Source organism: Bufo bufo, chromosome 6 (assembly GCF_905171765.1).
Source record: "Bufo bufo chromosome 6, aBufBuf1.1, whole genome shotgun sequence".
In the NCBI taxonomy this organism is placed as follows: Eukaryota; Metazoa; Chordata; class Amphibia; order Anura; family Bufonidae; genus Bufo; species Bufo bufo.
The window spans coordinates 392784799-392812773 of NC_053394.1; the positions used below are offsets into that span (position 1 = coordinate 392784799).

General features: G+C 43.4%; 2 protein-coding genes across 2 annotated transcripts in view; one reads left to right on the forward strand and one right to left on the reverse strand.

Moving 5' to 3' along the window:
• The window catches only part of LOC121003516 (zinc finger protein 208-like), a 2651670-nt gene that overhangs the window by 1625096 nt on the left and 998599 nt on the right, over positions 1-27975 (reverse strand). The gene's annotated exons all lie outside the window — the stretch shown is intronic.
• The window catches only part of LOC121003540 (oocyte zinc finger protein XlCOF22-like), a 933287-nt gene that overhangs the window by 721249 nt on the left and 184063 nt on the right, over positions 1-27975 (forward strand). Inside the window, exons 2-5 of the mRNA XM_040435442.1 lie at positions 1545-1694; positions 1824-2003; positions 2086-2209; positions 2293-2387. Of these exons, the coding sequence (XP_040291376.1) occupies positions 1617-1694; positions 1824-2003; positions 2086-2209; positions 2293-2387 (477 nt within the window). The 5' untranslated portion in view covers positions 1545-1616. The remainder of the gene's footprint in view (positions 1-1544; positions 1695-1823; positions 2004-2085; positions 2210-2292; positions 2388-27975) is intronic.

Genomic DNA, 27975 nt, shown 5'->3' on the forward strand with positions numbered 1-27975 from the left:
GAGTGAAAAAGTCGAAAAATTTTACGCAATCGCTAAAACTTTTATTGGCTCTGTGCTATGCTCGCCAGTTTTCTGAAAGTGGCCTTGTTTTCTTATGTAAATGAGTCTCTAGACAGATTTACTATTGCGACAATTAAAAAAGTTGAAGAAAATTGCGCAAGTTCACTCCAGTGAGGACCATGCTTATCTTATGCGACTTTTTTATTAAACATGTGACTTTTTCGTAAAGGCGTGCGACTTTTGTAAAGCCGCCTACTGAAGGATAAACTGCTACCGTCAAACCACATTTATCACAGTATTAAAGGACCATTAATAAATCTGACTTAGCCAAAAGTGACTTTGGACATATGTAAAAGTGGAGTAAGATGTAAGTGTAATGATAAATCTGGCCCTTTGACTAGAGTTTTTATATGGGGAATTTCACGTGCTAAACTAAGCCTAGACACATTAAAAAAGCCAAAAATAGATGGCGGTATGGCTTTACCAGATTACTATGTGTACGATTTAGCAGGTCAGCTGAGGCTTATTTGAACCTGGTATACTGCGGAGGACCTACACACTTCAGAGTACTTTCTAAAGTGTTTCCTAAATTGTCACTTAATATGGTCGGTCCTGGAAATGCCTCCTAAATTCCAGAAACTGCTGCATAATCAATCGCTTCCACAGGTACAAGTAGTCATGGGGGCTGGAAGATGGCAAGCAGCAGGGGTTAAAACTCTTGGTGATATATATGATCAGGGAGTATTAATGACGTTTAAAGCACTAGGAGTATAATATTCCTCGCACTCGCTTCTTTTCATATCTACAACATATCTGTTAACAAAACAGCATCTAATATACCTTTTTGGGGTTAAAAAAATCGCATCTACAGCCTGCCAGCGAATGATCGCTGCTGTCAGGCTGTAGATCAACCTCTCAGCTGCGCTTCCCTGCGAGATGACGCGTAGATGCGTCCAGGAGGAATAACCCGGCCGCCCGCAGGACGCATCCCTGCGTTAGGCGGTCGGGAGGTGGTTAAACTACAACATCTGTGTGGTCGTGAGGAGCTGCCAAGAACCAAATCTGCCAACCCAATATCTGTCTAGATAGTAATAATAATCATTATTTATGTATCGCCAACATATTCCACAGTGTTTTACAATTACTCTGATTGGACCTGTAGAATCCTCCACTGCTCCAGCACTGAGGCTCCTGTGGTCTCCGTCAGTCTGTTTACATCACTGCAACAACAATATTGGTTGGAGCTCTGATGGCGGTATGTATATCACCTAACCATTAAGGCCTATGATGGTCTATGGTGGTCACGTGCTGTTCATACTGGCATCACTGATGACGTCTTCTATTGGCTGTAAGGTCATGTGAAGGTGTGACATACCATGAAACTGCCTTGATCTCACACATTTGTTTCAATCACTATAAAAAGAGAGAACACAACATCTACATTTTATTATCTCCTCCGATGTCTTCTCTTATTATCTCCAGTAATTGTATTTTACATGGGATTTTTGGGGATTTTTACATCATATCATCTTCTTTACATTCAGGTTCTTACAATATAGGATCCTCTCAGTGGAGATCTTCTATATAAGATCCTTCTTCTGATTGACCTCGCAAGAATGGATAGGGACAGGGACAAGAATGCGGAGAGTATAATAAATCTCACCCTAGAGATCCTCTTCCGGCTTACTGGAGAGGTGAGCGATTCTGATGATATCACATTACATTATATTATCTATGTTACTAACAGATGGACATCACTGGAGAGGTAAGGGACTCTGGAGATGTATGGAGGGATATTTATTACTGTGTTTATCCATAACCAGGACTACACAGTAGTGAAAAAGACCTGTAGTGAGCGCTGTCAGGACCCTGTGTCTGAAGGATGGGGAAGAACCCTTAGCCCAATCATGGAGCTTCCACCTCACCCCCTGATACATGAGGAAATCAATAGAGAGAAGATCCTAGAACTCACCAACAAGATGATTGAGCTGCTGACTGGAGAGGTGACACTGCTGGGAATGCTGGGACATTATACAGGAACGCTATGAAGAGATCTGGGTAATGTCTGTATCATTGTGTTGTCAGGTTCCTATAAGGTGTCAGGATGTCACAGTCTATTTCTCCATGGAGGAGTGGGAGTATTTAGAAGAACACAAAGATCAGTACAAGGACTTCATGATGGAGGATCACCGGCCCCTCACATCACCAGGTAATAGACATGACTAAATACACATGTCCTGTCATCCTTTGTATGTAAGAAATGAATTCAGTCCCTGGATGTATTTCCTACAGTAAAGAAGAAGAGAAGAACATCGGAGAGATGTCCCAGTCCTCTTCTTCCACAAGATGGTTCAGAAGAGCATCACAATGTGCCACAGGATGATCAGGTAGATGGAGATACGGTCTAATGAAATATTCCCTATGATCTGTAGAAGGCTGTGAAGATCTTGGGTTGAGTCTTGTTTTATCCACAAGTATTATGTTTTTAACTTGTATAATGAGTAAGGTGGAGATGGCAGGATTACAGCTGACCTTACATGTTGTCTGGTTCTTCTCACAATTTTCTGCCTGTACAGACTTTTAAGATGGCTTCCTCTGTGGACTGCTGCAGATCTTTTGTGGTTGCACAATAGTGGCACAACAGTTTTCTGAAAGGTCTTCAGCCGGGATCATACAACAATACAAATAGTCAACCATAGTTGGGCTCGGATTGTCAGCTTAAACATGAACATCAGGAGATAAATGCATCATTATCTTTAAGGGTTTTGTAGTCTAGGGTGGCAGTACTAAGGCATATCACGGATTTTGTTCTAGCATATCTAGATACAAGTCACCCTTCTTACTTGCATAGAGTATAATATAATATTTGTTAACACGTTTTATTATTATGTTTTGAGATATTGTAGGTCCTCTCATCAGTATTATTCTCTCTCAAGTCAGTTTTTGAACCCTTTTAAAATATACTTTTTATTATTTATCTTTAAAATAAATGCCCCTTGTTGAGTATAGACGTTGAGTCCTTATACAGTAGCATTCCCCACGAAAAGGGATTAATAGAAATCCAGTATTATCTCAGTACGAGAGGGCTATCTTAGAAATCACAACCAATTTATCCTCTGCCTGTTGGAATATGTCTTGAAGCACAACTATTTCTTGTTCAAGGGGCGATTTTACCACCAGCTCAGGCGGACGGCGATGGGGTGCGCATGTGCCCCCACGTACGCCAATCTCTTCCTGGGCTGGTGGGAGGACAACACTGTCTTCCCTGGCCACACAACATGGTGGCAGAACAAAATCGCCTTCTGGACAAGATACATCGATGATGTTTTTGTGCTGTGGAATGGAACAAGAGATGAGTTTATGAGATTTGTGGATGCCCTTAACATCAATGAGATCGGCCTTAGATTTACTTCTGAGATCCAGACTCAATGTATTAGCTTCTTGGATGTAAAAGTCTACAAGCAGGGGGAAAGGTTAACAAGCACTAAAGAGGGGCATCCCGAGAGGACAGTATCTGCGCTTGCACAGAAACTGTTCATCTCTGGAGTATTTCCATCTAGAATCTAAAAAGTTATACTATCGACTACGGGATAGGGGCTACCCCAAGGCAACTCTGAGGAAGGCTTTTCAGCACGCTCTGGGTACAAATAGAGAGGCCTTGCTTACCCCTAAAAAACATTATAAAAATGAAAAAGCACAGACCAGACTTATTTCTATCTATGACACTGCAAATAAAGAAGTAAAAGAAATACTAGAAAAGTACTGGCCAATCCTTAAAATGGATCCTGAAGTGAGTAAGAATATCATGTCCTATCCAAGTATTACATATCGCAAAGGCAGAAGCCTGAGAGACAGGCTAGTGCGCAGCCACTATGTACCTGTGGCGCCGTCAGGAACCTGGCTGGACCGTAGACCCACGGGTATGTTTAGATGTGGAGCATGCAAGGCGTGCGCTTCCATTTCTACATGTAAGACAGTTACATGCTCGGCGACTGGCAGGATTTTCACTATAAGAGATTTCATCCATTGTAGGACAAAAGGGGTGATTTATATCTGCCAATGCCCCTGCCCAAAAGATTATATAGAGAAGACATATAGGTAACTCAGGAAAATAATCTGTGAACACCTGAATGATGTAGTGAAGAAGAGTATCACGCCAGTCGTCAATCGTGTGAATGAATTCCATATAGGAAGTGTTAAGGCTCTAAAATTTTCTGCTTTGGAATGTGTACCCATGTCCCCTAGAAAGGGAGACTGGAATAAAAAAATCCTCCAAAGGGAAGCGGAATGGATTTTTAAATGCAAGTCCCAAGCACCCTTAGGCTTGAATGAGAGATTATCTTTTTCTTGCTTTATTGAATAGTGTAGGTCTGGTCTATTGAACAACCCCACAGCTAGAAAAGAGCAACTGGTCTGACTGTGGGATTGGATTACATCCTAGATGGATGTTATGGAACTGGATAGCATACATAGATAAAAATAGGAATGGATAAAAAATTTCCTGAAAAACCCCCAAAAAAAAGATCACCCTGTAAAGAGGAATAAGCCCCTAAAGCCTGTGTTTAAGTTACTAGTGACAGTCCAAAAATTGGTCATGAGTGCGGGAAGCACTCAAATACAAGATGACGATACCAGGGTCATGATTGTGATCTGTTATGAGTCTGAGTCTGTATCTGAAGATCCTAGATTCCCTCATGTCCTAATCATTGGAAGGACAAATAGAATTATAGCATTAGTAGTCACTGGGGGACACCTCCCCCCGTGCAGGAGGCATATTAGGGGTTAAACTATTCGCTGCATAGCCTTTAAGGAGCGCAAGCGTCTCTACCTACTTCTAGCAATCAATAGAGGACGGCGTCCTAACGATTCGCAGAGCAGGAAGTGACGTCTGCGTTCCACCAGACCAGAAGTAAGATCGCGGCGTGCGTTCCACGGGCCGGAAGGGCCTGAGGAGCGCGGACTTTAAAATAATAGAATTTCCCATGTATACCACTGCCATATCGACCCTGGGAGGAGGCAGTCACGTCAGGAGCTGGGAGCTTAACTGTAAGTGTACCTGAATGTCCTTGGATGTTGAAGCAAAGAGTATGACCTCGATTAAGGGTCTCTCTACATACATCCCTACATGTATCTAGTACTTGTTTTTTATTATATATATTGGATTACAGGTAGCAGCACCCACTATCAAAATAGGAGCTAGCGCGATACCCAGCCCGCATCTGATAAGGTCTGTTGTGCCAGTATTGATTATGACGTCTGCAAAATTTATTTGAGACGACGAATGGAACGATGTGTATATACGGTGATTGTACCATCTACCTAGACACTGCAAAAAGTGTTATTGTATTTATCACTGGATAAACACTGTAACAAGTGTTACTATATTATCTGTATTACTGGAACCACGACCCCCTGAGGAGCCCTTGAGTGGGTGAAACGCGTTGGGGCATTGCATTGTACAACAATTATCGATGTTGTGGCAGTATCATATATTTGTTAATTGTTTACACTACACTATCATCGTTAGGGTGTTCCATGGAAAGGAGAGAAGGTACGCGGACAGGGAACCCCACCTTCAGGGGCGACCCCTGGGCAAAAGTTAGAAGAAGTGTGTACTAGGGAAAGAATTCCCATACAAACCACTGACCTTCCAATTCACATTGTACACTGTGTAAGTCTGTTTTGTCTGTATGTCATAAGCGTGGCGGATGCTATTATACAATAAGAGTAGCCGGCTGGAGGCCTGCACTCTTTGTATGACATCAAGCTACCAACAAGGGGCATTTATTTTAAAGATAAATAATAAAAAGTATATTTTAAAAGGGTCCAAAAACGGACTTGAGAGAGTATAATATAATATTGTCAGTTGATTATTGGATTATTTTCATCAGCACATAGAATTCTAACTCACCAGCAGTTTTCTAAAGTTGCCCCCACACACACTTCCATCAGGAGGTCGATTCTGTAGGTCTGTTTGTTAGCAAGCACTATCCCGTGCCAGAAGTAGAATAGCGGTTCTCTGGCTAAAAAAGATGTCCAATGAGCAAACCCTCCTTACATGTTTCACCAGCGCACTGGCTTCATCAGGGAGTTTGGGTTGTGCTAAGGGGAAGCTCAAGGACCTGCTACATTTTATTGTAACCCTGCGCCTGCCTTTTGTTTTCCCAGCCAATAGTGAAGCCCCCCAGGGCCAGGGAACCATTGGAAAAGCAGTATAGGATTATTTTCATCTGCGCAAATTATGTCAACTCGCCAGCAATTTTCTAGTTGCTCAGATGCATCCATACATTTTGAACCTTTGATTATGGATACCTGGTCATGTGATCTCTAGTCTGACCACCAGTCTGAGGCTTGCTGTCTCTCTCCTGTGTGGCTGACATCCTGTGAACTACAAGATTACAGCATCATTTATCAGATCCCTCTGGAGAGCTCCCTCCCCACCAGCTACTCCTCCTTGTCTTCTGTATGTCCCTAAACATAGCATGCTGCTGAAGATATCATCTCTACATTATCCAATAAACTGGGAAATCATATATTTAAATGACAAGTCCCTGAAATGATTACCTTCAGAATAAATATGAGCAAATCAAGGCTAAAGTAATCAGATTCAGTAAGACCCCATCAGTGGAGGAGATCTCTCTCCACACCTAGGTTCTGATAGGAGTGTGTATGTGTGATCTGAACGTACCTACTTCTCCTCTCTCCTTCCCCCGCCTAGGGGTGTGAGAAAGGAGTAAGGGGAGACCTCAGGAGTGGACACTCTCCACACCTATGTATGACTGCTCACTAAAGTCAATTCAGACCTGCGGTTTGTAGCGCTTATGCAAGTTTCTGATCCCTGCGGTCACGGACAGAAACCTCAAAGTGGCTGTATTTCGAAGTTAACCCCCCCCCCCCGCAGCCCTCTGTGTTTTTGTGCCTGGGGGAGGATTGCGGGAGGCGGGCGGGAGGCCAGCGGTAGTGTGGGGGGCGGGTGCGCAATCTTTTGCCCGCCCACCCGTTTATTCTCAGGATGACCGAGCGGTTGAATCAGAGTGTCAGCTCATTGCTGACACTCTGATTCAAACAGCTGACATCTGTGCAGATGGCAGCCGTTTTAACCCCTTCCATGCCGCAGTCCATAGGGACCGCTGTATGGAAGGGGAGGGAGCTCCCTCTCCCATCGGGGGGCTGCTGTGCCTTTGCAGCCCCAGGACAGGATGGAGTCAGAGGGAGGGAGCCACCCCCTCTCTCCCCTTCCCCGTATGCTCAGTTGTGGCAGACGGGGAAGGTTCCCATGGCAACAGTACGCCTTCTCAGGCATCCTGCTGTCCATGGTGCTGAACAGATCTGTGCTAAAGGCAGAGATCTGTTCAGACAAAGTGTAAGTGAAATACAGTGCAGTACACTATATAGTGTACTGTACTGTATTATACAGACATCACACCCACTGGATCTTCAAGAACCAAGTGGGTCTGGGTAAAAAATAAATAAAAAAAAAGTGAAAAAAAAGTAAAAATAAAAAAAACACATTTATCCCTGATTAAAAAAAATATATAAAAATTCCCTACACATGTTATATATCACCGCGTCCGTAACAACCTGATCTATAAAACGGTCATGTTACATTCCCCTCACGGTGAACGCCATAAAATAGAAAAACTATGATGAAATTGAAATTTTGCCCACCTTACTTCCCAAAAAAGGTAATAAAAGTGATCAAAAAAGTCGTATGTATGCCAAAATAGTACCATTCAAACCGTCGCCTCATCCCGCAAAAAATGAGCCCCTACATGAGACAATGGCCCAAAAAATAAAAAAAATGATGGCTCTCAGACTATGGAGACACTAAAATGTTTTTTTTTTTTGTTTCAAAAATGATATTATTGTGTAAAACCTTAATAAATAAAAAAAGGTACACATATTAGGTATTGCCGTGTCCGTAAGAACCTGCTCTATAAAAATATCACATGATCTAACCCCTCAGGTGAACAACGTAAAAATAAAAAATAAAAATGGTGTAAAAAAAGACATCATTTTGTCACCTTACATCACAAAAAGTGTAATAGCAAGCGATCAAAAAGGTATATGCACCCCAAAATCATACCAGTAAAACAGTAATTTCATCCTGCAAAAAATGAGATCCTAACTAAGACAATCGCCAAAAAAATAAAAATAAAATATGGCTCTCAGAATATGGAGGCACTAAAATGATTTTTTTTTCAAAAATGATATTATTGTGTAAAACTTAAATACATTTAAAAAAGTAAACATATTAGGTATCCCTGCGTCTGTAACAACCTGCTCTATAAAAATAGCACATGATCTAATCTGTCAGATGAACGTTGTAAATAATAAAAAATAAAAACTGTGCCAAAACTTTTTTTAAGCAAATTTTCCATTTTAACAAAGCAAGGGTTAACAGCCAAACAAAACTCTATATTTTACAGAAACACCCCATATGTGGTCATAAACTGCTGTACGGGCACACGGCAGGGCGCAGAAGGAAAGGAATGCCATATGGATTTTGGAAGGCAGTTTTTGCTGGACTTGTTTTTTGACACCATGTCCCATTTGAAGCCCCCCCCCGATGCACCCCTAGAGTAGAAACTCCAAAAAGTGACCCCATTTAAGAAACTTCACCCCTCAAGGTATTCAAAACTGATTTTAAAAACTTTGTTACCCCTTTAAGTGTTCCACAATAGTCAATAGCAAATGGAGAAGAAATTTCAGAATTTCTATTTTTTGTTACTTTGCTTACAAAAAGTGTAATATAGAGCAACAAAAAATCATATGTACCCTAAAATAGTACCAAAAAAACTGCCACCTTATTCCATAGTTTCCAAAATGGGGTCACGTTTTTGGAGTTTCTACTCTAGGGGTGCATTAGGGGGCTTCAAATGGGACATGGTGTAAATAAACCAGTCCAGCGAAATCTGCCTTCCAAAAACCACACGGCGCTCCTTTCCCTTTACGCCCTGACGTGGGGCCGTACAGTGGTGTACGACCACATGTCTGGTGTTTCTGTAAACCGCAGAGTCAGGGCAATAAATATAGAGTTTTATTTGGCTGTTAACCCTTGCTTTGTTAGTGGAAAAAATGATTAAAATGAAAAATTTGGCAAAAAAATTGAAATTCTGAAATTTTATCTCCATTTGCCATCAACTCTTGGGGAACACCTAAAGGGTTAATGATGTTTGTAAAAGCTGTTTTGAATACCTTGAGGGTGTAGTTTCTAGAATGGGGTCACTTTTAGGTGGTTTCTATTATGTAAGCCTCACAAAGTGACTTCAGACCTGAACTGGTCCCTAAAAAGTAAGTTTTTGAACATTTCTGAAAATTTTCAAGATTTGCATCTAAACTTTTATGCTTGTAAACGTCCCCAAAAAAAAAATGGCATTCCCAAAATGATCCAAACATGAAGTAGACATATGGGGAATGTAAACTAATAACTATTTTTGGAGGTATACTATGTATTCTAGAAGTAGAGAAATTGAAACTGGTAAATTTGCAATTTTTTCCCAAATTTTTGTATATTTGGTATTTTTTTATAAATAAAAATGATTTTTTTTTTTTTTACTCCATTTACCAGTGTTATGAAGTACAAAATGTGATGAAAAAACAATCTCAGAATGGCCTGGATAGGTAAAAGCATTTTAAAGTTATCACCACATAAAGTGACACTGGTCAGATTTGCAAAAAATGGCCTGGTCCTTAAGGTGAAATAAGGCTGTGTCCTAAGGGGGTTAACTACTAGGACACCGTAGGAAGCCTTATAGGCTGTTTATACCTATAGGGGTTTAGACGCTGCAGGTTTGTGTAGTGATCAGCGGCAGTGTACTCCAACCCATTCAGACATATAATGGGGAGAGTGGGGACCCTATCCAAAGTTTGCCCTGGGGCCTGTAGAACTCTAGTTACACCACTGTGTCCTTATACTATAGACAGAGATAATCTGTTCTCCCCTGTCCTTTTGTAGTAAACGATGATAAGCAGGGTGTTCTAGTGGTAATATAATAGATAATCAGTTCTCACCTCTCCTGTCCTTTATACTATAGACAGTGATAGGCAGAGTGTTCTAGTGGTGATAGATAATCAGTTCTCACCTCTCCTGTGTTCTCCCCTGTCCCTTATACTAAGTACAGTATCTTCATGCCTGCAGTCATCCCAAAACTGGTATTCCGAACAGGAAGACAGCATTAAAGGGTTTGTTCAGTAAGTAACTTTTTACATGTGCCCAAAGCCACTACTATAGAAAGAGTCATACGTACCTGCTACCCTTAGCTCTGGTTATGTGTGCCAGCTCCTGTGTGTCCATCTTCCAGTAAATGTTGTTTGCTCCCTCGCCAGCACAGACATGGTCACCTGCTTTACTGCAGCCAATGACTGGCTTTAGTGGTTATGTGTTTCTTGTGGACATGTTACCCCTGAATCCATTCATTGGCGTAGCACAGCAGATGATTATGCCCATTCCAAGGAGGTAAACAAGCCATGGACCGAAATAACTTTGACTTACCAGCTTCACAGCCCTGGGGCGGCCGGCAAGGGCAACAAGTGCACAAACAATGTAATGTTATATACACACAATGTAATGTTATATACACACAATGTAATGTTAGGGATGGAATATAAGGGCTACCCCCGCTCCATTGCAAACTGGTTGGAATAATGAAGCAATCAGATTGGATTTATACAGGAGACCTGCAGATATTTGGGTCATATAAAACCTTCCACATGACTTCTCCAACCGTCTGATGACTTCTACAATATTTCTTTCACAGCTTGTGAATCTGGGTGAAGATCTGAACAATATTAATCCTACAGAGACATATGTGAGGGGCGATGAGCAGAGTACAGAGGACATTCCAACAGATAACCGCCCAGGTGAGTAGTGACCACTAAGTAAAGCAGAGAAGACTCACAGATTCTACTCCTTCACTGGATGATACAATTTTATGTTACATTTTTAGGCTCTGTCTTCTGTCCGTTTTTTCTGTGTTATATTCACTGATTCAGCTAAAATTCTAATTAAATATGGATGGAAATGTGACAGCTTTATGGGTGATATACAGTATGTATATGATACATATAGTCCATCCTCAGGAGAGGTCATTAATATCAGATCTGAGGCAGATTCAACTCCAGGCAGCCTTGTCGGTCAGATGTATGGAGAGGATACAGTGCTCTGCGCGCTCTGGCCATGCAATGTGGCGCTCATCGGTCATATGGCCTAGGCACAGATTAGTCCCATTCGAGTGAATGGGTATGAGCTGCAATGCCAAGCACATCTATTTCAACAGAAGGCGCTGTGCTTGGTAAGCTGTGAGGAGGCTTTGTATTAACTGGAGCTCCGGTGAGCACTGAGGTTTCTTCAGACAGCTGATTGGTGGGGGTGCAGGGACCGGACCTCTGCTGATCTCCTATTGAAGACCTATGCTGAGGAAAATCTTGGAGAACCCCTTTAATGATTTGCAAATGATAAAAACAGAAACAAAATATGCAAAACATCTCGCTTTAATCAGTATTGAGTCTGAGAGACACGTGCATAAATACATTCACTTACACGCCTTGGCATCCTACCAATGAGGTTACTAATGATTGTCTGAGGAATGCAATTGGGCAAGCAAATCCTCAAGATCTGCTGCTGGTAGCATTTTTGTAAATATTTTTTAATCTTTTCATGGGACAACACTGAAGATCTGACACTTTGAAACAATGTAAAGTAGTCAGTGTACAGCTTGTATAACGGTGTAAATTTGGCGTGCCCTCAAAAAAACTCAACACACATGTCTAAACCGCTGGCAACAAAAGTGATTACACCCTAAGTGAAAATGGCAAAATTGTCAATATTTTGTGTGGCCACCATTATTTTCCAGCACTGCCTAACTCTCTTGGGCATGGAGTACACTAGAGCTTCTCAGGTTGCCACTTGAATCCTCTTCCACTCCTCCAACATATGTCTATTTTGAAAAGACAACCTCTGGATATGACAATGAGCATGTGCACTCAACTTCTTTGGTCGACCATGACGAGGCCTGTTCTGAGTGGAACTCGTCTTTTTAAACCAGTGTATGGTCTTGGCCAACGTGCTGCAGCTCAGTTTCATGGTGTTGGCAATCTTTTTATGGCCTAGGCCATTTTAAGTAGACCAGCAATTCTTTTTTCCAGATCCTCAGAGATTTCTTTGCCTTGAGGTGCCGTGCTGAACATCGAGTGACCAGTATGAGAGAGTGTGAGACCGAGTGTTAGAGTGGAACTTGTCTTCTTAAACTGCTGTATGGTCTTGGCCACCATGCTGCAGCTTGCAATTGCTGATTATCTGGTACCCTACACCAGGTGCTTATCCATGTCCTGCTAAATGGACATCCTCCTATTTCCAACAAAAACTGAGCACTTTGTTGCTTCCACTTCTTCTACCTCATTTTAGGTGTGAAAACTGAAGCATTGCCATGTTGTCTTAAAGCTGATGAGCTTGGGTGAGAGAAGCTACATAAATCAGATGGTAATGTGCATCAAGCAGCAAGTTTCCTTTTGGATATCTCTCCTCCATCTACAACTGGACAACGTGGTTGGTGACAATGGCAGGAACATTGTAGCTCCACTTCATTTGGGGGAAATAACACATGTTCCCTGCATGGCACACATCATAAATTTATGGTGCATCAATTTAAAAAAAAAATAACGTGGCTTGCAGATGGACTGTCCAGCCATTCTTATGTGGCTAAAAAGGCCCTTCTGAACGTGAAATGACAAAATGGTCCGCCTTTGTACAATTTGAATTCCACCTTACATATGCTGAAGCGTTGCTATGAGCAGTGTAAAGAGATTTACATGATGCACGAGACCACCACAGAAAAGCATATGTTATTTTGAGCGCATGCAGTGGCAGCTCATCAGGGACATGTGTAGCATACTCAACCCCCTTCGAAGAGGCCACCAGAGTAGGGACAAGCATTAGCATGGCATCACCCAGATATTTATATTTGAACAAATGCTCACGCTGATTCAACAAGGACTAGAGGAAGATCAACAACCTCCACAGCTTCCTGGGGATCCTCTGACTGATAGGAACCTGGACGGACAAAGTCGCATAAAAGAGGATAAGTTTGTGGTGCAGGGGGACATGGAGTTTTCTCAGGCACAGCTAGGGAAGGAGGTTGGCGATCGGTATGATAGATATGCTGATGATAATGATGACGATGATGACATTGGCCATGACAAACCATTGCAGTGGGGTCTTAAAGAACTGGGTCCACAGGCATGCTGGCAAGCATGTGGTTAGCATCAAACAAGTTGACTACTGGATAGCCATACTTTTAGATAATTGCAATCAAAGCAAAAAGGGGAGAATGTTTTACGGATACCTGTCACCTGCATTTCTGTCCAGGAGTCCCATCTTCAACCTGGCTGAGTCAGAGACCTCACACCCTCTCTGTTGGTGCTACCCCTACAATAAGTCTGAGAAGCCACAGCAGCAGCAGCCAATTTAGTTTTCTTAATGTGATGGAAGTTTTTTTAATTGCTGTGCCAACCTGACGCATATCTGCAAAAGCACATATCCTGTCCCCTGACTCCATAGACATCTGGGAGGGAGATTGTAACAGTGGCCGGAACTGTCCCAGTTTGATATGTGTACTGTCTTGTCCAGCCTCCAGTGCAGGGTATTCAGTGTGGCAGGTGGCATCGTCACACACCTCCAGCTGATGCCAAGGCGTAGATCTGCCAGAGAGTCATACACAGATTATCAGGCCAATGGGAGCAGGGTCAAATGTATTTGTTCCCTCTTCTGACTGATTCTTCAGAATTACACCTGCAATTACACCTCTCTAGTGATTTACTTTTCATAATCTTTGGATGGTGTGTACAGTATATATGAATCGCACGCACTTAAAGGGGTTGCCTCATCTGAGACAATGGGGGCATATCACTAGGATATGCCCCCATTGTCTGGTAGGTGCGGGTCCTAGAACAGAACAGGACAAAGTGGTGGCTGGAGGACTCTGGTCCGGCCACCATCAAGCGCTCTCCCCATAGAAGTGAATGGGAGCGCACCACGCATGACCGGCCACCATTCCCATTCACTTCTATTGGCCCGATGGAAATAGCCATGCCAGTGCTTGTCTATTTTTGTCGGCCCCATACAAATGAATGGAGGGTGGCTGCGCATGCACAGTACACCCTCCACCACTTTCGGGGATCCATTTAGGAGATAGGTGCGGGTCCCAGCGGTGGCACCTACCAGACAATAGTGGAATATCCTAGAGAAATGCCCCCATTGTCTCAGATGAGACAACTCCTTTAATATAAATGCATGAAAAAAGGAAGAGTTTATGGTGTGGGCCATGCAGTTTGTTCGGTGTGCACAGTGTCCTAGCTGCAGTGATGATTATAATTAGGGATGAGCGAATCGACTTCGGATGAAACATCAGAAGTCGTTTCGCATAGAACTTTGTTCTATTACTGTACGGAGCAGGAGCTCCGTACAGTAATAGAATGTATTAGCTCAGATGAGTCGAAGTTATTACTTTGCGAAGTCTCACAAGACTTTGCGCAATGACTTAATAAATTAATTTTACTGTAAAAAAACATTTCCCGAACTCGGGTTCGTTTCCAAGGTACCACTCATCTGAGCCAATACATTCTATTACTGTACGGAGCTCCTGCTCCGTACAGTAATAGAACAAAGTTTTATGCGAATCGACTTCGTTTCATCCGAAGTCCATTTACTCATCCCTAATTATAATATTTGGGTCACAGAATTATTCTATGGTGCTAAATGTAGTTTGTGTAATCGGGAAAGGCTGCAGGATAAGGCTACATTCACACAACAGTGAAAAATGGCACACATCCGTTTTTAGAATGAATTGAACTCAATGGCGCTATTCACGTGGCCATTTTAATTTTTATTTTTTTTAAGGCCAGTGAATTGTGGTTTTGAAAAATGGGACATGTCCTATTTGTGGCCGTTTTCATTGCCAGATGGACCCCATGTAAATCAATGGGACTGTTTATAATGGTCAGCTCCCCAATGGTCAATGACAGGACTGTGCTTCCTACTGTCCATTCTACTCTCCTCCCTCCGAGTCCAGCTGCTGTATCTGTCATCCATTATAGCCCAGGTCTCATTCCCCGGCCTGCACTCTCCCCAGCAGCAGGTGTGATACAGTGATGTCATTGTACCTGCTGGGCTGAGAGGGAGAGCGCACAGACCTGAGATAATCGCCCGGCCTGTGCGCTCTCCTCAGCTCAGCAGGAGAGATAGTAACATAGTTTATAAGGCTGAAAAAAGACATCTGTCCATCCAGTTCATCCTGTTATCCTGCAAGTTGATCCAGAGGAAGGCAAAAAAAACAACTGTGAGGTAGAAGCCAATTTTCCCCAGTTAAGAGCCCCTCTTGAACTCTTTTAGTGAATTCACCATCACCACCTGCTCAGGCAGACAGTTCCATAGTCTCACTGCTCTTACCGTAAAGAATCCTCTTCTATGTTTGTGTACAAACCTTCTTTCCTCCAGACGCAGAGGATGTCCCCTCGTCACAGTCAGTCCTGGGGATAAATAGATGATGGGAGAGATCTCTGTACTGACCCTGATATATTTATACATAGTTATTAGATCTCCCTCAGTCGTCTTTTTTCTAAGTGAATAACCCTAATGTTGATAATCTTTCAGGGTACTGTAGTCCACCCATTCCAGTTACTACTTTAGTTGCCCTCCTCTGAACCTTCTCCAGCTCTGCTATGTCTGCCTTGTTCACAGGAGCCCAGAACTGTACACAGTACTCCGTGTGTGGTCTGATTAGTGATTTTTAAAGTGGTAGGACTATGTTCTCATCACGGGCATCTATGCCCTTTTGATGCAGACCATTATCTTATTGACCTTGGCAGCAGCTGCCTGACACTGGTTTCTACAGCTTAGTTTGCTGTTCACTAAAATTCCCAGGTCCTTTTCCATGTCAGTGTTACCTAGTGTTTTACCATTTAGTATGTACGGGTGACTTGCATTATTCCTTCCCATGTGCATAACCTTACATTTGTCAGTGTTTAACCTCATCTGCCACTTCTCTGCCCAAGCCTGCAATCTATCCAGATCCCTCTGTAGCAGTATACTGTCCTCTTCCGTGTCAATTACTTTACACAGTTTAGTGTCATCTGCAAAAATTGATATTATACTGTGCAAGTCTTCTACAAGATAATTAATAAATATATTGAAGAGAATAGGGCCCAATACTGACCACTGAGGTACTCCGCTAGTGACAGTGACCCAATCTAAGCGTATACCATTAATAACCACCCTCTGTTTTCTATTACTGAGCCAGTTACTTACCCACATACAGACATTTTCTCCTCATTTTATGTATTAACCTTTTATGTGGTACAGTGTCGAATGCTTTGGAGAAGTCCAGATATACGACATGCATTGATTTGCCTCTGTCAAGTCTAGAACTTACCTCCTCATATAAACTGATTAAATTAGTTTGACATGACCGATCCCTCATGAAGCCATGCTGATATAGCATTATTTGCTTATTTTCATTGAGATACTCCAAGATAGCATCTCTTAGAAAACCTATAAACCATTTACCCACGACAGATGTTAAACTTATCGGCCTATAGTTTCCAGGCTTTGTTTTGGGGCTTTTTTTGAATATTGGCACCACATTTGCTATGCGCCAATCCTGTGGAACAATCCCTGTCAGTATAGAGTCCTTAAATATCAGAAATAAGGGTCTGTCTATGACATTACTTAATTCTCTTAGGATACGGTGGTGTATGCCATCTGTTCCTGGGGATTTGTCTATCTTAATCTTTTTAAGACGCCGCTGTACTTCTTCCTGGTTCAGACAGGACACTTTTAATGAGGAATTTACTTTTACATTCTGCATTTCATCTAAAATTTTTATTTTTTTTCAGTGAATACAGTGGAGAAAAAAATATTTAATAGCTTTGCTTTCTCCTCGTCGCTCTCTACAACTTCCCCCTCATTACTCTGTAAAGGGCCGACACCTTTAGATTAATACTTTTTATCATTTATATAATTGAAGAACATGTTAGGGTTAGTTTTGCTCTGGCAATTAATCTCTCGGTCTCTAGTTTGGCTGCTTTATTTGTCTTTTACATATTCAATTTTTTTTCCTTATAGTTTTTCAGTGCTTCTTCGCTACCCTCCTGTTTTAGTGATTTAAATCCTTTCTTTTTGTCATTTATTGCTCTTTTTTTTTTAAAGTTCTTTTTATCCACAGTTTTTTTTTCTTGTTCCTTAACCTTTTATTCCCATAAGGTATGTACCTCTAACAATTTAAATTTTAGAATGCTTTAAAAAAATATCCAATTTTGTAGCTGCATTTTTATTTTTGAGGACTTTGTCCTAGTTAGTTAGGCCTATGGCTAAATTTAGCTTTTTTGAAGTTTGGTATTTTTGTTCCTCCCTGAAGAAACACTCTTTTGAATGACAATTTGAAGGTTATTACTTTATGGTCACTATTTCCCAGGTGTCCCCCAACCTGCACGTCTGTTGTTCTGTCAGGTCAATTGGTTAATACTAAGTCCAGTATGGCCGTCCCTCTAGTCGGGTCCTGAACCCGTTGGGAAAGGTAATTGTCTTTGGTTATTGCCAAGAACCTGTTTCCTTTTATGAGATGTACAGGTTTCAGTTTCCCAGTATATCTGGGTAGTTGAAGTCCCCCATAATAACGACCTCATTACGATCTGCTGCCTGGTCTCTCATTTAGTAGTAGATTTTCTGTGGACTCTTGTATATTAGGTGGTTTATAATAAACTCCTATTAGTATTTTATTATTGTTTTTTTCCTCCATGTATTTCTTCACACAGTGACTCCACATGTTCATGTCCCTCACTTATATTGTCTCGGACTGTGGGCTTTAGATAGGACTTTACATAAAGGTAGATCCCTCCCCCTCTCCGTTTTTTGCGATCGTTTCTAAACAGACTGTAACCCCGTACATTAATTGCCCAGTCATAGCTATCATCCAGCCATGTCTCAATTATTCCCACTATATCATAGTCCTCCTCACGCATCACTAATTCCAGTTCCCCAGTTTTATTAGTCAGGCTTCTGGCATTAGTATACATATAATTAAGACAATAGATGCAGATAAGGATAGAATATGGCGGCACTGCTAATATATCAGGTCAGTAGAATCGGCCCCGTCTTCTGGCTAAATGTAAACAATGCAGTAAAGGATATCTTCATATGCGGTGCTCAGCATGGGTAGAGGAAGCGGGGTCAAATGCAACAATGTAGAAGAAACAGCTGAAAGAAACATGCGGCACTCACCGAAGTAACAAAGTGTTTCTCTTTATTCTCCCTTCATCCGGGACAGAGTAAGTGGGGTGCTGGGTCGGACAGGCTCCTGCAGATGATTTGCGGCTACGACTGTTTCGCGCGGTGTATCGCGCTTCTTCTGGCCGCTCTAGTCGTCATAGCGCTGATCTGCGCATTATAAGGGCGACGCTCCACAGCCAGTATCATGTGCAACAGCTGTGCGCCGCTAGTGAAAGACTAAAAAAACATTCATATTGGAACGAAGGAAGCATATATACAAATCTACACCAAGGGTAGGATCTATCACATTATTCATATGGAAATTTTTCATACAGTGCACATCACGGTTTAGTGGCATTGCTGATTTTTTCAGCACATGGAGATGGAGGTTATGCACAAGTGGGTTAATCTCTTAAAGGGCCCTGAGGTCTATTATCCAAAAACCAAAGCTCAACACAAAAACGGGTTTTCTGCTGTCTCACTTTTAAAGGAACACGGACATATCATTTCTGTCGTTCAGCCCCGCTGCTCCAATGGCTTTTGTGAATCCACCTTGCTTCCCTCTGCAGGAGCAGCCGGTGTCGATCCCCTCCCCGAGGGATGGGTCGAACCTACTCCACTCGCCACCCGCAAAGGAAAGACAACGCCACCCGCAAAGGAAAGACAACGCGGGTGGCCGCCATGTGCGGTCATTATGTGTTTAATCAAATGGGGGCATCCTCTACCGGAGCGAACAGAATTGACATGTTCACGTATTCGCTCAAAAAGTGGGCGAATTGTTTTACCAATATAAAATCTATTACACGGACAGAACACAACATAAACGACATAGGGTGTACGACATGTTATAAAGTCCCGTACCACATGTTGAACTCCTCCTATTTGCAAGCACTTGCGACTCACATTTAGTGGACACAAAGAGCAATGCCCACACCTATAGTTTCCTTTGGGTTTTGTACTAGTGAGCCACGTCTCCGCTTGTGGTGTGTGTAATACACTATTCACTAACTTATCTTTGAGAGTGGCACACTTTCTAAATGTGACAAGTGGTCGCTGGCTGGAGAGATTATTCAAAGCTGGATCCCCTTTCAAAAGGTCCCAATTCTCATTAATGACCCGCTTAATGATATCCGCAGCGGGGCTATACTTGAATGCAAAAGCAAAACGGGGCTGCTCCGTATTTCTCTCTCTCTCTCTCTCAAACAGCAATGTGTTTCGATCAAGTACAGCGGCCTTGCGTAGGGCCGCTGAGACTATTTTCGGTGGGTAACCCCGATCTAGAAGTCGGTTACTAAGCTCTCTAGCTTGCTTGTGGAACCCAGTGTCGGTGTCATTAATCCTCCTCAAACTGACAAATTGTCCGTATGGGACGGACTTTTTCACCGACGGCGGGTGAAAACTGGTCTGTGAAGCAGCGAGTTAGTCGCGATGGGCTTGCGAAAGCCCGTGGTGTGTAATACACCATCCTTAACTGTAACATGCACATCCAGGAAGTCAAGCGACTCACCCCCGTAATTGAGAGTGAATCGCATGTTCATCCTGTTGTGCGCGTTAAGGTAGTCCACAAACTTGCGGCATGACTCCTTGCCGCCTGACCAGACCAGAAAGATATTGTCCACATAGCGTAAAAATAAATGTTTGTACCGCAGAAAGGGGTTACCCACCGAAAATATATACGTCTCTTCGAATACCGCCAGGTACAGGTTCGCAAATGTGCACGACACAGGTGTGCCCATTGCAGTACCTAGTACCTGGCGGTACCACTGACCATTGAACTGAAACACATTGCTGGTGATGACAATATCCAATGCCTCAAGAATGAAGCTATTGAACATAACATCTTTATTGCTCCTATTAAGCACTGAGTTAACGGCCCGGAGCCCTAAATCGTGGGGGATCCTGGTGTAAAGGCTCTCGACGTCCAAGTACACCAGGCAAAACTCCCTCCGCCACTCAAAGAATTGGAGTGCTCGGAGGAAGTCCCCGGTGTCCTTGAGGTACGTCGGAGGGCCCACGAGTAATGGCCTAAGGAGCCAGTCTACATAGGCAGATAGAGGTTCTGTCACTGACCCGATCCCGGCCACTATAGGGCGGCCTGGGGCCGGGTCAGTGACTTGTGGATTTTTGGTACAAAGTACCATGTAGGGATTTTTGGGTAGGCAGGAACAAGTCGGTTGGCCATGCCTCTGGGTAAAATCCGGCCGCTATGTACACTGCTCAAAAAAATAAAGGGAACACACAAATAACACATCCTAGATCTGAATTAATAAAATATTCTTCTGAAATACTTTGTTCTTTACATAGTTGAATGTGCTGACAACAAAAATCACAAAAAAAAAAATATGGAAATCAAATTTTTTCACCCATGGAGGTCTGGATTTGGAGTCACCCTCAAAATTAAAGTGGAAAAACACACTACAGGCTGATCCAACTTTGAGGTAATGTCCTTAAAACAAGTCAAAATGAGGCTCAGTAGTGTGTGTGGCCTCCACGTGCCTGTATGACCTCCCTACAACGCCTGTGCATGCTCCTGATGAGGTGGCGGACGGTCTCCTGAGGGATCTCCTCACAGACCTGGACTAAAGCATCTGCCAACTCCTGGACAGTCTGTGGTGCAACGTGACGTGGTGGATAGAGCAAGACATGATGTCCCAGATGTGCTCAATTGGATTCAGGTCTGGGGAACGGGCAGGCCAGTCCATAGCATCAATGCCTTCGTCTTGCAAGAACTGCTGACACACTCCAGCCACATGAGGTCTAGCATTGTCTTGCATTAGGAGGAACCCAGGGCCAACCGCACCAGCATATGGTCTCACATGGGGTCTGAGGATCTCATCTCGGTACCTAATGGCAGTTAGGCTACCCCTGGCGAGCACCTGGAGGGCTATGCGGCCCTCCAAAGAAATGCCACCCCCACACCATTACTGACCCAATGCCAAAACCGGTCATGCTGGAGGATGTTGCAGGCAGCAGAACGTTCTCCACGGCGTCTCCAGACTATGTCACGTCTGTCACATGTGCTCAGTGTGAACCTGCTTTCATCTGTGAAGAGCACAGGGCGCCAGTGGCAAATTTGCCAATCTTGGTGTTTTCTGGCAAATGCCAAACGTCCTGCACGGTGTTGGGCTGTAAGCACAACCCCCACCTGTGGACGTCGGGCCCTCATATCACCCTAATGGAGTCTGTTTCTGACCGTTTGAGCAGACACATGCACATTTTTGACCTGCTGGAGGTCATTTTGCAGGGCTCTGGCAGTGCTCCTCCTGTTCCTCCTTGCACAAAGGTGGAGGTAGCGGTCCTGCTGCTGGGTTGTTGCCCTCCTACGGCCTCCTCCACGTCTCCTGATGTACTGGCCTGTCTCCTGGTAGCGCCTCCATGCTCTGGACACTACGCTGACAGACACAGCAAACCTTCTTGCCACAGCTCGCATTGATGTGCCATCCTGGATAAGCTACACTACCTGAGCCACTTGTGTGGGTTGTAGACTCCGTCTCATGCTACCACTAGAGTGAAAGCACCGGCAGCATTCAAAAGTGACCAAATCATCAGCCAGGAAGCATAGGAACTGAGAAGTGGTCAGGTCACCACCTGCAGAACCACTCCTTTATTGGGGGTGTCTTGCTAATTGCCTATAATTTCCACCTGTTGTCTATCCCATTTGCACAACAGCATGTGAAATTGATTGTCACTCAGTGTTGCTTCCTAAGTGGACAGTTTGATTTCACAGAAGTGTGATTGACTTGGAGTTACATTGTGTTGTTTAAGTGTTCCCTTTATTTTTTTGAGCAGTGTATTTCTCTATGAAAGCATGGAACCTTGAAGTTATCCCCTGTGTGGGGTCTCCCCTAAGTTTAAGGTATACTGTGCTATCTCCCAGCTGTCTACCTGCCTCCTCCATATAATACTCACTGGTCATCAGGACCACATTCCCTCCCATGTCGGCCGGCTTAATAATGATATTATCCTGTTGTTTTAACCACAAAAGGGCGCGATACTCCTCCCCGGTAACATTCAGGGGTGCTGCTGGGTAAATCAGCGCATGTATCTCTCTCAAAACCCGTTTGTGGAACAGGTCTATTGCCGAGCCGGCCGGCATGGGAGGAAGAAAGGTGGACCTGATGCCACCTACGTACTTATCCACCTTGGTACCACTATTGTCCAGAGTATCTGCCTCCATATTGGCCAGAAACTGGATGCATTCTATCTCCTCGTCATCGAAGCGGCCCTTCAAATGAAAGTCGGTGGCTGTAATTATTGCCGGGATTTCCCCTGGTAATGGGGGCACGTTACTAGGAGGGGATTCAGCGAACATTTTTTTCAAGAACAATTTGCGAATGGACAGGAACAAATCTACTGGGCAGAACTGCTCAGCTAGGCTGAATCCCAGCCCTCGGTTGAGGAGGGGGATGCAGCCCGGGGGCAGCTCTACACCAGTAAGATTCGCCACTATATTAATAGCACTAGTGTTCACAGATTCATCATTCTTCCCTATTGTCGCCATGAGACCTGACGTCTCCGTCTCGTTGACTTGCGGATTTCTTTGGGTTTTTCTTGTGCGTCTGCCACATAAATTAAGAGGTTTATGTATTTTTTTTACCCTACATCTTTCCTTCTGAACTGTTCTAGTCCCTCCTTCCATTACTCCCCCAGTCCCATTACCTTGCCCCTGGTCTCTATCTGCACTATCTTCCCCTCCTTTAATGTAATCACTCTCCCCCCCCAGTCCCTAGTTTAAACACTCCTCCAACCTTCTAGCCATCTTCTCCTCCAACACAGCTGCCCCTTCCCCATTGAGGTGCAGCCCATTCCTACAATAGAGCCTGTAGCCAACAGAGAAGTCGGCCCAGTTCTCCAGGAACCCAAACACCTCCTTCCTACACCATTTCTTGAGCCACTTGTTAACCTCCCTAATCTCCCACTGCATTTCTTGTGTGGCTCGTGGTACAGGTAGCATTTTTAAGGATGCTCCACCTACCTCTAACTTTGTCATTTGTTCTGATATGGACCATTACTGCTGGATATTCTCCAGCCCTTTCCAGTAATCTGTCAACCCGATCCATGATGTGTCAAAATCAAGCACCAGGAAAACAACACACCGTTCGACGATCCCTTGGTCTTTGTTACAGATCGCCAGATATGTACCCCTAATAATTGAGTATCCCACTACCAGAACCTGTCTGGCCTGCCCTGCTCTCCTGGTCCTCTGCTAACTGGAGCCAACATTCCCCTGACTGGCAGAGGAAGTGTCTGCCTGCAGCAGTGCTCTCCCTGAACTGACATCCCCCTCATCTGCAAAATTTGCAAACTTGTTGGGGTGTGTCAGATCAGGGCTAGCCTCCCTGGCACTCTTCCCTCTACCCTGCTTTCTAACTGTTTTCCAGCTAGCTATCTCACTTTCCTCAGCCTTCTCGCTACCACCCTCCCCCACATCTACCCCATAGAGTGCTTGCTCAGTGAGCAGCAAACTTTTTTCCAAATTGTCAACACATCTCAGTGTTGAAACTCGCCCTGTTAGATACTCGATTTGCGATTCCAAACTGGCAATTTGCCCACATTTTGAACAAATATATTCACCCTCAAACAGCTGTTTCAGGCTGCATACATTAGACAAGATGTGCACTGGACTGAGCTGTCAATAATGGAACACATACTAAATGGGGATTACGCAAGAAAAGAGGAAAAATGCAACATAGTGCAGTGATAAGATTCTATCTTACTGTAGTTCCCTCCAGAAGTCCCTGACTCTGAAGTCACATAATCTAAAGTCACACACTCAGTACAAACACACACTGGAAATCAAACACGCGAACGCTCACAAACTCACGTTGTTTATCTGCTTAAGTGCAGCTTTCAAACAAGACTGCTTTTTTTCCTCTGGATTCGAAGGACTGAACTGCCCTGAAGACTGGCTATTTAACTTCTCCTTATTATATAGCCACATGTCACGGCGTGGTGTGAGAGGGGAACTCCACACCAAACATAAAAAGGGAGGGAGAAGGTATCAGGCCTGAAAACTGTGCCTTTGTCTACAGTGCGCAATATTATCAAGAAGTTTGTAACCCATGGCACTGTAGCTAATTTCCCTGGGCATGGACGGAAGAGAAAAATCGATGAAAGGTGTCAACGCAGGATAGTCCGGATGGTGGATAAGCAGTCCCATACAAGTTCCAAAGGTATTCAAGCTGTCCTGCAGGCTCAGGGAGCATCAGTGTCAGCGCGAACTATCCATCGACATTTAAGTGAAATGAAACGCTATGGCAGGAGACACAGGAGGACCCCACTGCTGACACAGAGACATATAAAAGCAAGACTACATTAAGACAGAGATGTATTAAGACAATAATCACTCCAATCGAGAATCTGTCCCGCTTGCCAATCGATGGTAGGATTATGTTTACTTAACCATGGCAAGCCCAAAACCATCGGAGCAGGCAGACCCTCCAACACAAAACACAAAATGAATTCCTGATGAAAATCACCCACTCTCAAACTAATGTCCTGCACCATCTGTGACAATCATTTCTGAGTAAGTTGAGCGGAGTCAATTGCAAACACCAAAATATTTTTCTCTAATGCACTTGTTGTCAATCCATGCATACGGACGAACTGACCATCAACTATGTTAACCCCTGCCCCACTGTCAATACAGGCCTCAGTTCTCACAGTTTTGGAGTCTAGCACCAACTCAGGAGACAGGAGAAATCAGGTACTACCGGTAAATGACGAAAGTTCTTTGACTCCCCAACCACACCATTAAGAGTAAGATGGGGATTAAAAGTTTTTTTTTTCGTTTTCAACATGATCCTGAACATTAGGACATACATTAACAAAATGTCCCCTTTTTCCACAGAAAAAGATGACTCCCTTCTTATGACTAAAATTCTTGTCAGCAGGTCCAGAAGTAGCTCCCCCTAACTGTATGGGTTCGTCACCAGACATAAACCCGAGTGTCTTTCCATCCACAGTGTCAGAGGAAGCCACCATCTCATATGATAGTACATCCTGAGAGTGAGGGACCTTAGATCTCTCTCTGATGTTTATCAATACTTACAGCAAATGACATAGCTGCCTCCAATGACTCAAGATTTTCGTGAACGGCCAATGCGTCTTTCAGCCTCTCGGATAATCCCTGACAGAATTGACTACAGAGAGCTGGATCATTCCACTCCGTATCCGTAGCCCATCTCCTAAATTCAGAGCAATAGATCTCCGCAGACCATTTTCCCTGCCATAAGCCACGCAACTTGGTCTTGGCCAGGCAAATCCGATCCGGGTCGTCGTAGCTCAGACCCAGAGCTCTGAAAAACTCATTTACCGACCGGAGGGACTGCGATCCAGTCAGCAAAGAAAAAGCCCAAGCCTGGGCATCTCCTTTAAGCAACGACATGATTATACCCACTCTTTGACTATCATCACCAGAAGAGTGAGGACGTAGCTTAAAATATAATTTGCACGACTCTCTAAACAGGGTGAAATTATCACTGCCCCCTGGAAATCTGTCTGGGAGAGCAACATTAGTTTCAGGGCAGGCCTGGTTCCCACTGCCGGAATCAGCCACCTATGGTCTCTGGATCTGTGAGTCGGTTTTGCGGAGGTCAGCTACCTCCAAAGACAATCCCTGTAGTTGTCCGAACAGTGCAGAGATCGGATCCATCGCCGCAATGACACAAACAAAATGGCGATTATGGCGGTTGATAATGTCACAGCGTGGTGTTAGAGGGGAACTCCACACCAAACACAAGAGGGAGGGAGAAGGTATCAGGCCGGAAAAATAGGGAAAGGGGAAAGGTCACCACCTAATGAAATCCTAACCTAGGCCCTGACTGCTATCAGAATGAACAGACCTCAATAGTAAGAATGTTCATTCGCAGGAGCCTAGAAGCCTGACTCGTCCTGTAAGGCCCTGGAGATAGTGTCAGGACCACAGACGACCTGTTCCTTCCCAGCTGAAGGAACAAGAGTCTACCTCAGGCCTAATACCAAAAGACACGGAATAAAAATCTATAAAGCCAAGAGAATGGACTTGACAAATTACTCCCAATAATAAGTAACAAAATATACTGATCCCCTAGGGGACAAAGGGGTAAAACTTAACATTTAATAATGTATCTAAAAACGGAAATAGGGATAAGTATCCGGACAGGGGCGGTCCTTTGCAGGGCAAGTACCTCGTATAGGCAGGTAGGGTGATTTAGTTCCTGCCCCTTAACCAGGGTGTACTAGGGATTTCTTGCTCCCGTCTGCTGTCTTTGCTGAGGTTTATACTTAATAAAAACACACACTTGAAATCAAACATGCGAACGCTCACAAACTTGCGTTGTTTGCCTGCTTGTATAAGTGCAGCTCTCAAACCAGACTTCTTTTTTTTTTCTCTCTGGATTCACATCATGTTTGTTGCTGGGAAAAGCATCATGTGTTCAGTATTACTTTATTCATTTTATTCATAGTACAGGAGCTTCATTGATATAAAGGGGGGCACTAAAGGACAGCACTATTGCAGGTGGTACACAAAGGGGACATAACTACTGTGTGGTCATTCTACGGAGTGGGGACACTTAGGGAGCATCTGTACTGTGAAGAGGGCACTAAGAAGGAATTTCACTGTGAAAGGGACATTGAGGGGAGATAACTATTGTGTGGAGCACTAAGGGTGTATTCAGCGCCTCTTGTCCAGCACTAGGAAATGTTTTATTTATAAATGACTGATTGGGTGGGGGTTGCATGGAAGTTGCTCAAGATGGGGGCCAACCATTTGTAGTTATGCTTCTTGGTCTATTATTAGATTGTGGTCTGTTTGGCCACCACTGTTTTAGTCAATTCATACTTGAATTTTACACCATGCCTTATTCTTTCTTTGGATTTTTTTTATATGGAAAAGTTATCAAATTTCAATACAATTTTATGGAATATTATTCATCAATAATAAAATTTGTTTTATTCTTGGCAGATGACTGTACCAGGAACTTAGAGAAACATCTGGTATCCTCAGATTTTGAAGTAGATGGTTGTGGTATCACACGAGATACATTTGAAGAGCATGCCAATATACAAGATATACCCTCATCCAATCACAGCCACAATGCACCATTTGATTCTTTTAAACAGGTCCGATCTTCTGATTCATCACAGACTGTAGCACAGAATAAAATTCGCCGAAGAGGTGTTAAACATCAAACATCTCACGTCAGAGGAAAGCCATTTTCATGTTCAGAATGTGGAAAATGTTTTAGATTTAAATCTCAGATTGTTATACATGAGAGAATTCACACTGGGGAGAAGCCATTTTCATGTTCAGAATGTGGAAAATGTTTTAGATTTAAATCTCAGATTGTTATACATGAGAGAACTCACACAGGAGAGAAGCCTTATTCATGTTCAGAATGTGGGAAATGTTTTAAGGATCAATCAGGTCTTGTTATACATCAGAGAAATCACACAGGGGAGAAGCCATTTTCATGTTCAGAATGTGGGAAATGTTTTAAGAATAATTCAGGTCTTGTTATACATCAGAGAAATCACACAGGGGAGAAGCCATTTTCATGTTCAGAATGTGGGAAATGTTTTAAAGATCAATCGGGTCTTGTTAAACATCAGAAAAATCACACAGGGGAGAAGCCATTTTCATGTTCAGAATGTGGGAAATGTTTTAAGGATCAATCAGGTCTTGTTATTCATCAGAGAATTCACACAGGGGAGAAGCCATTTTCATGTTC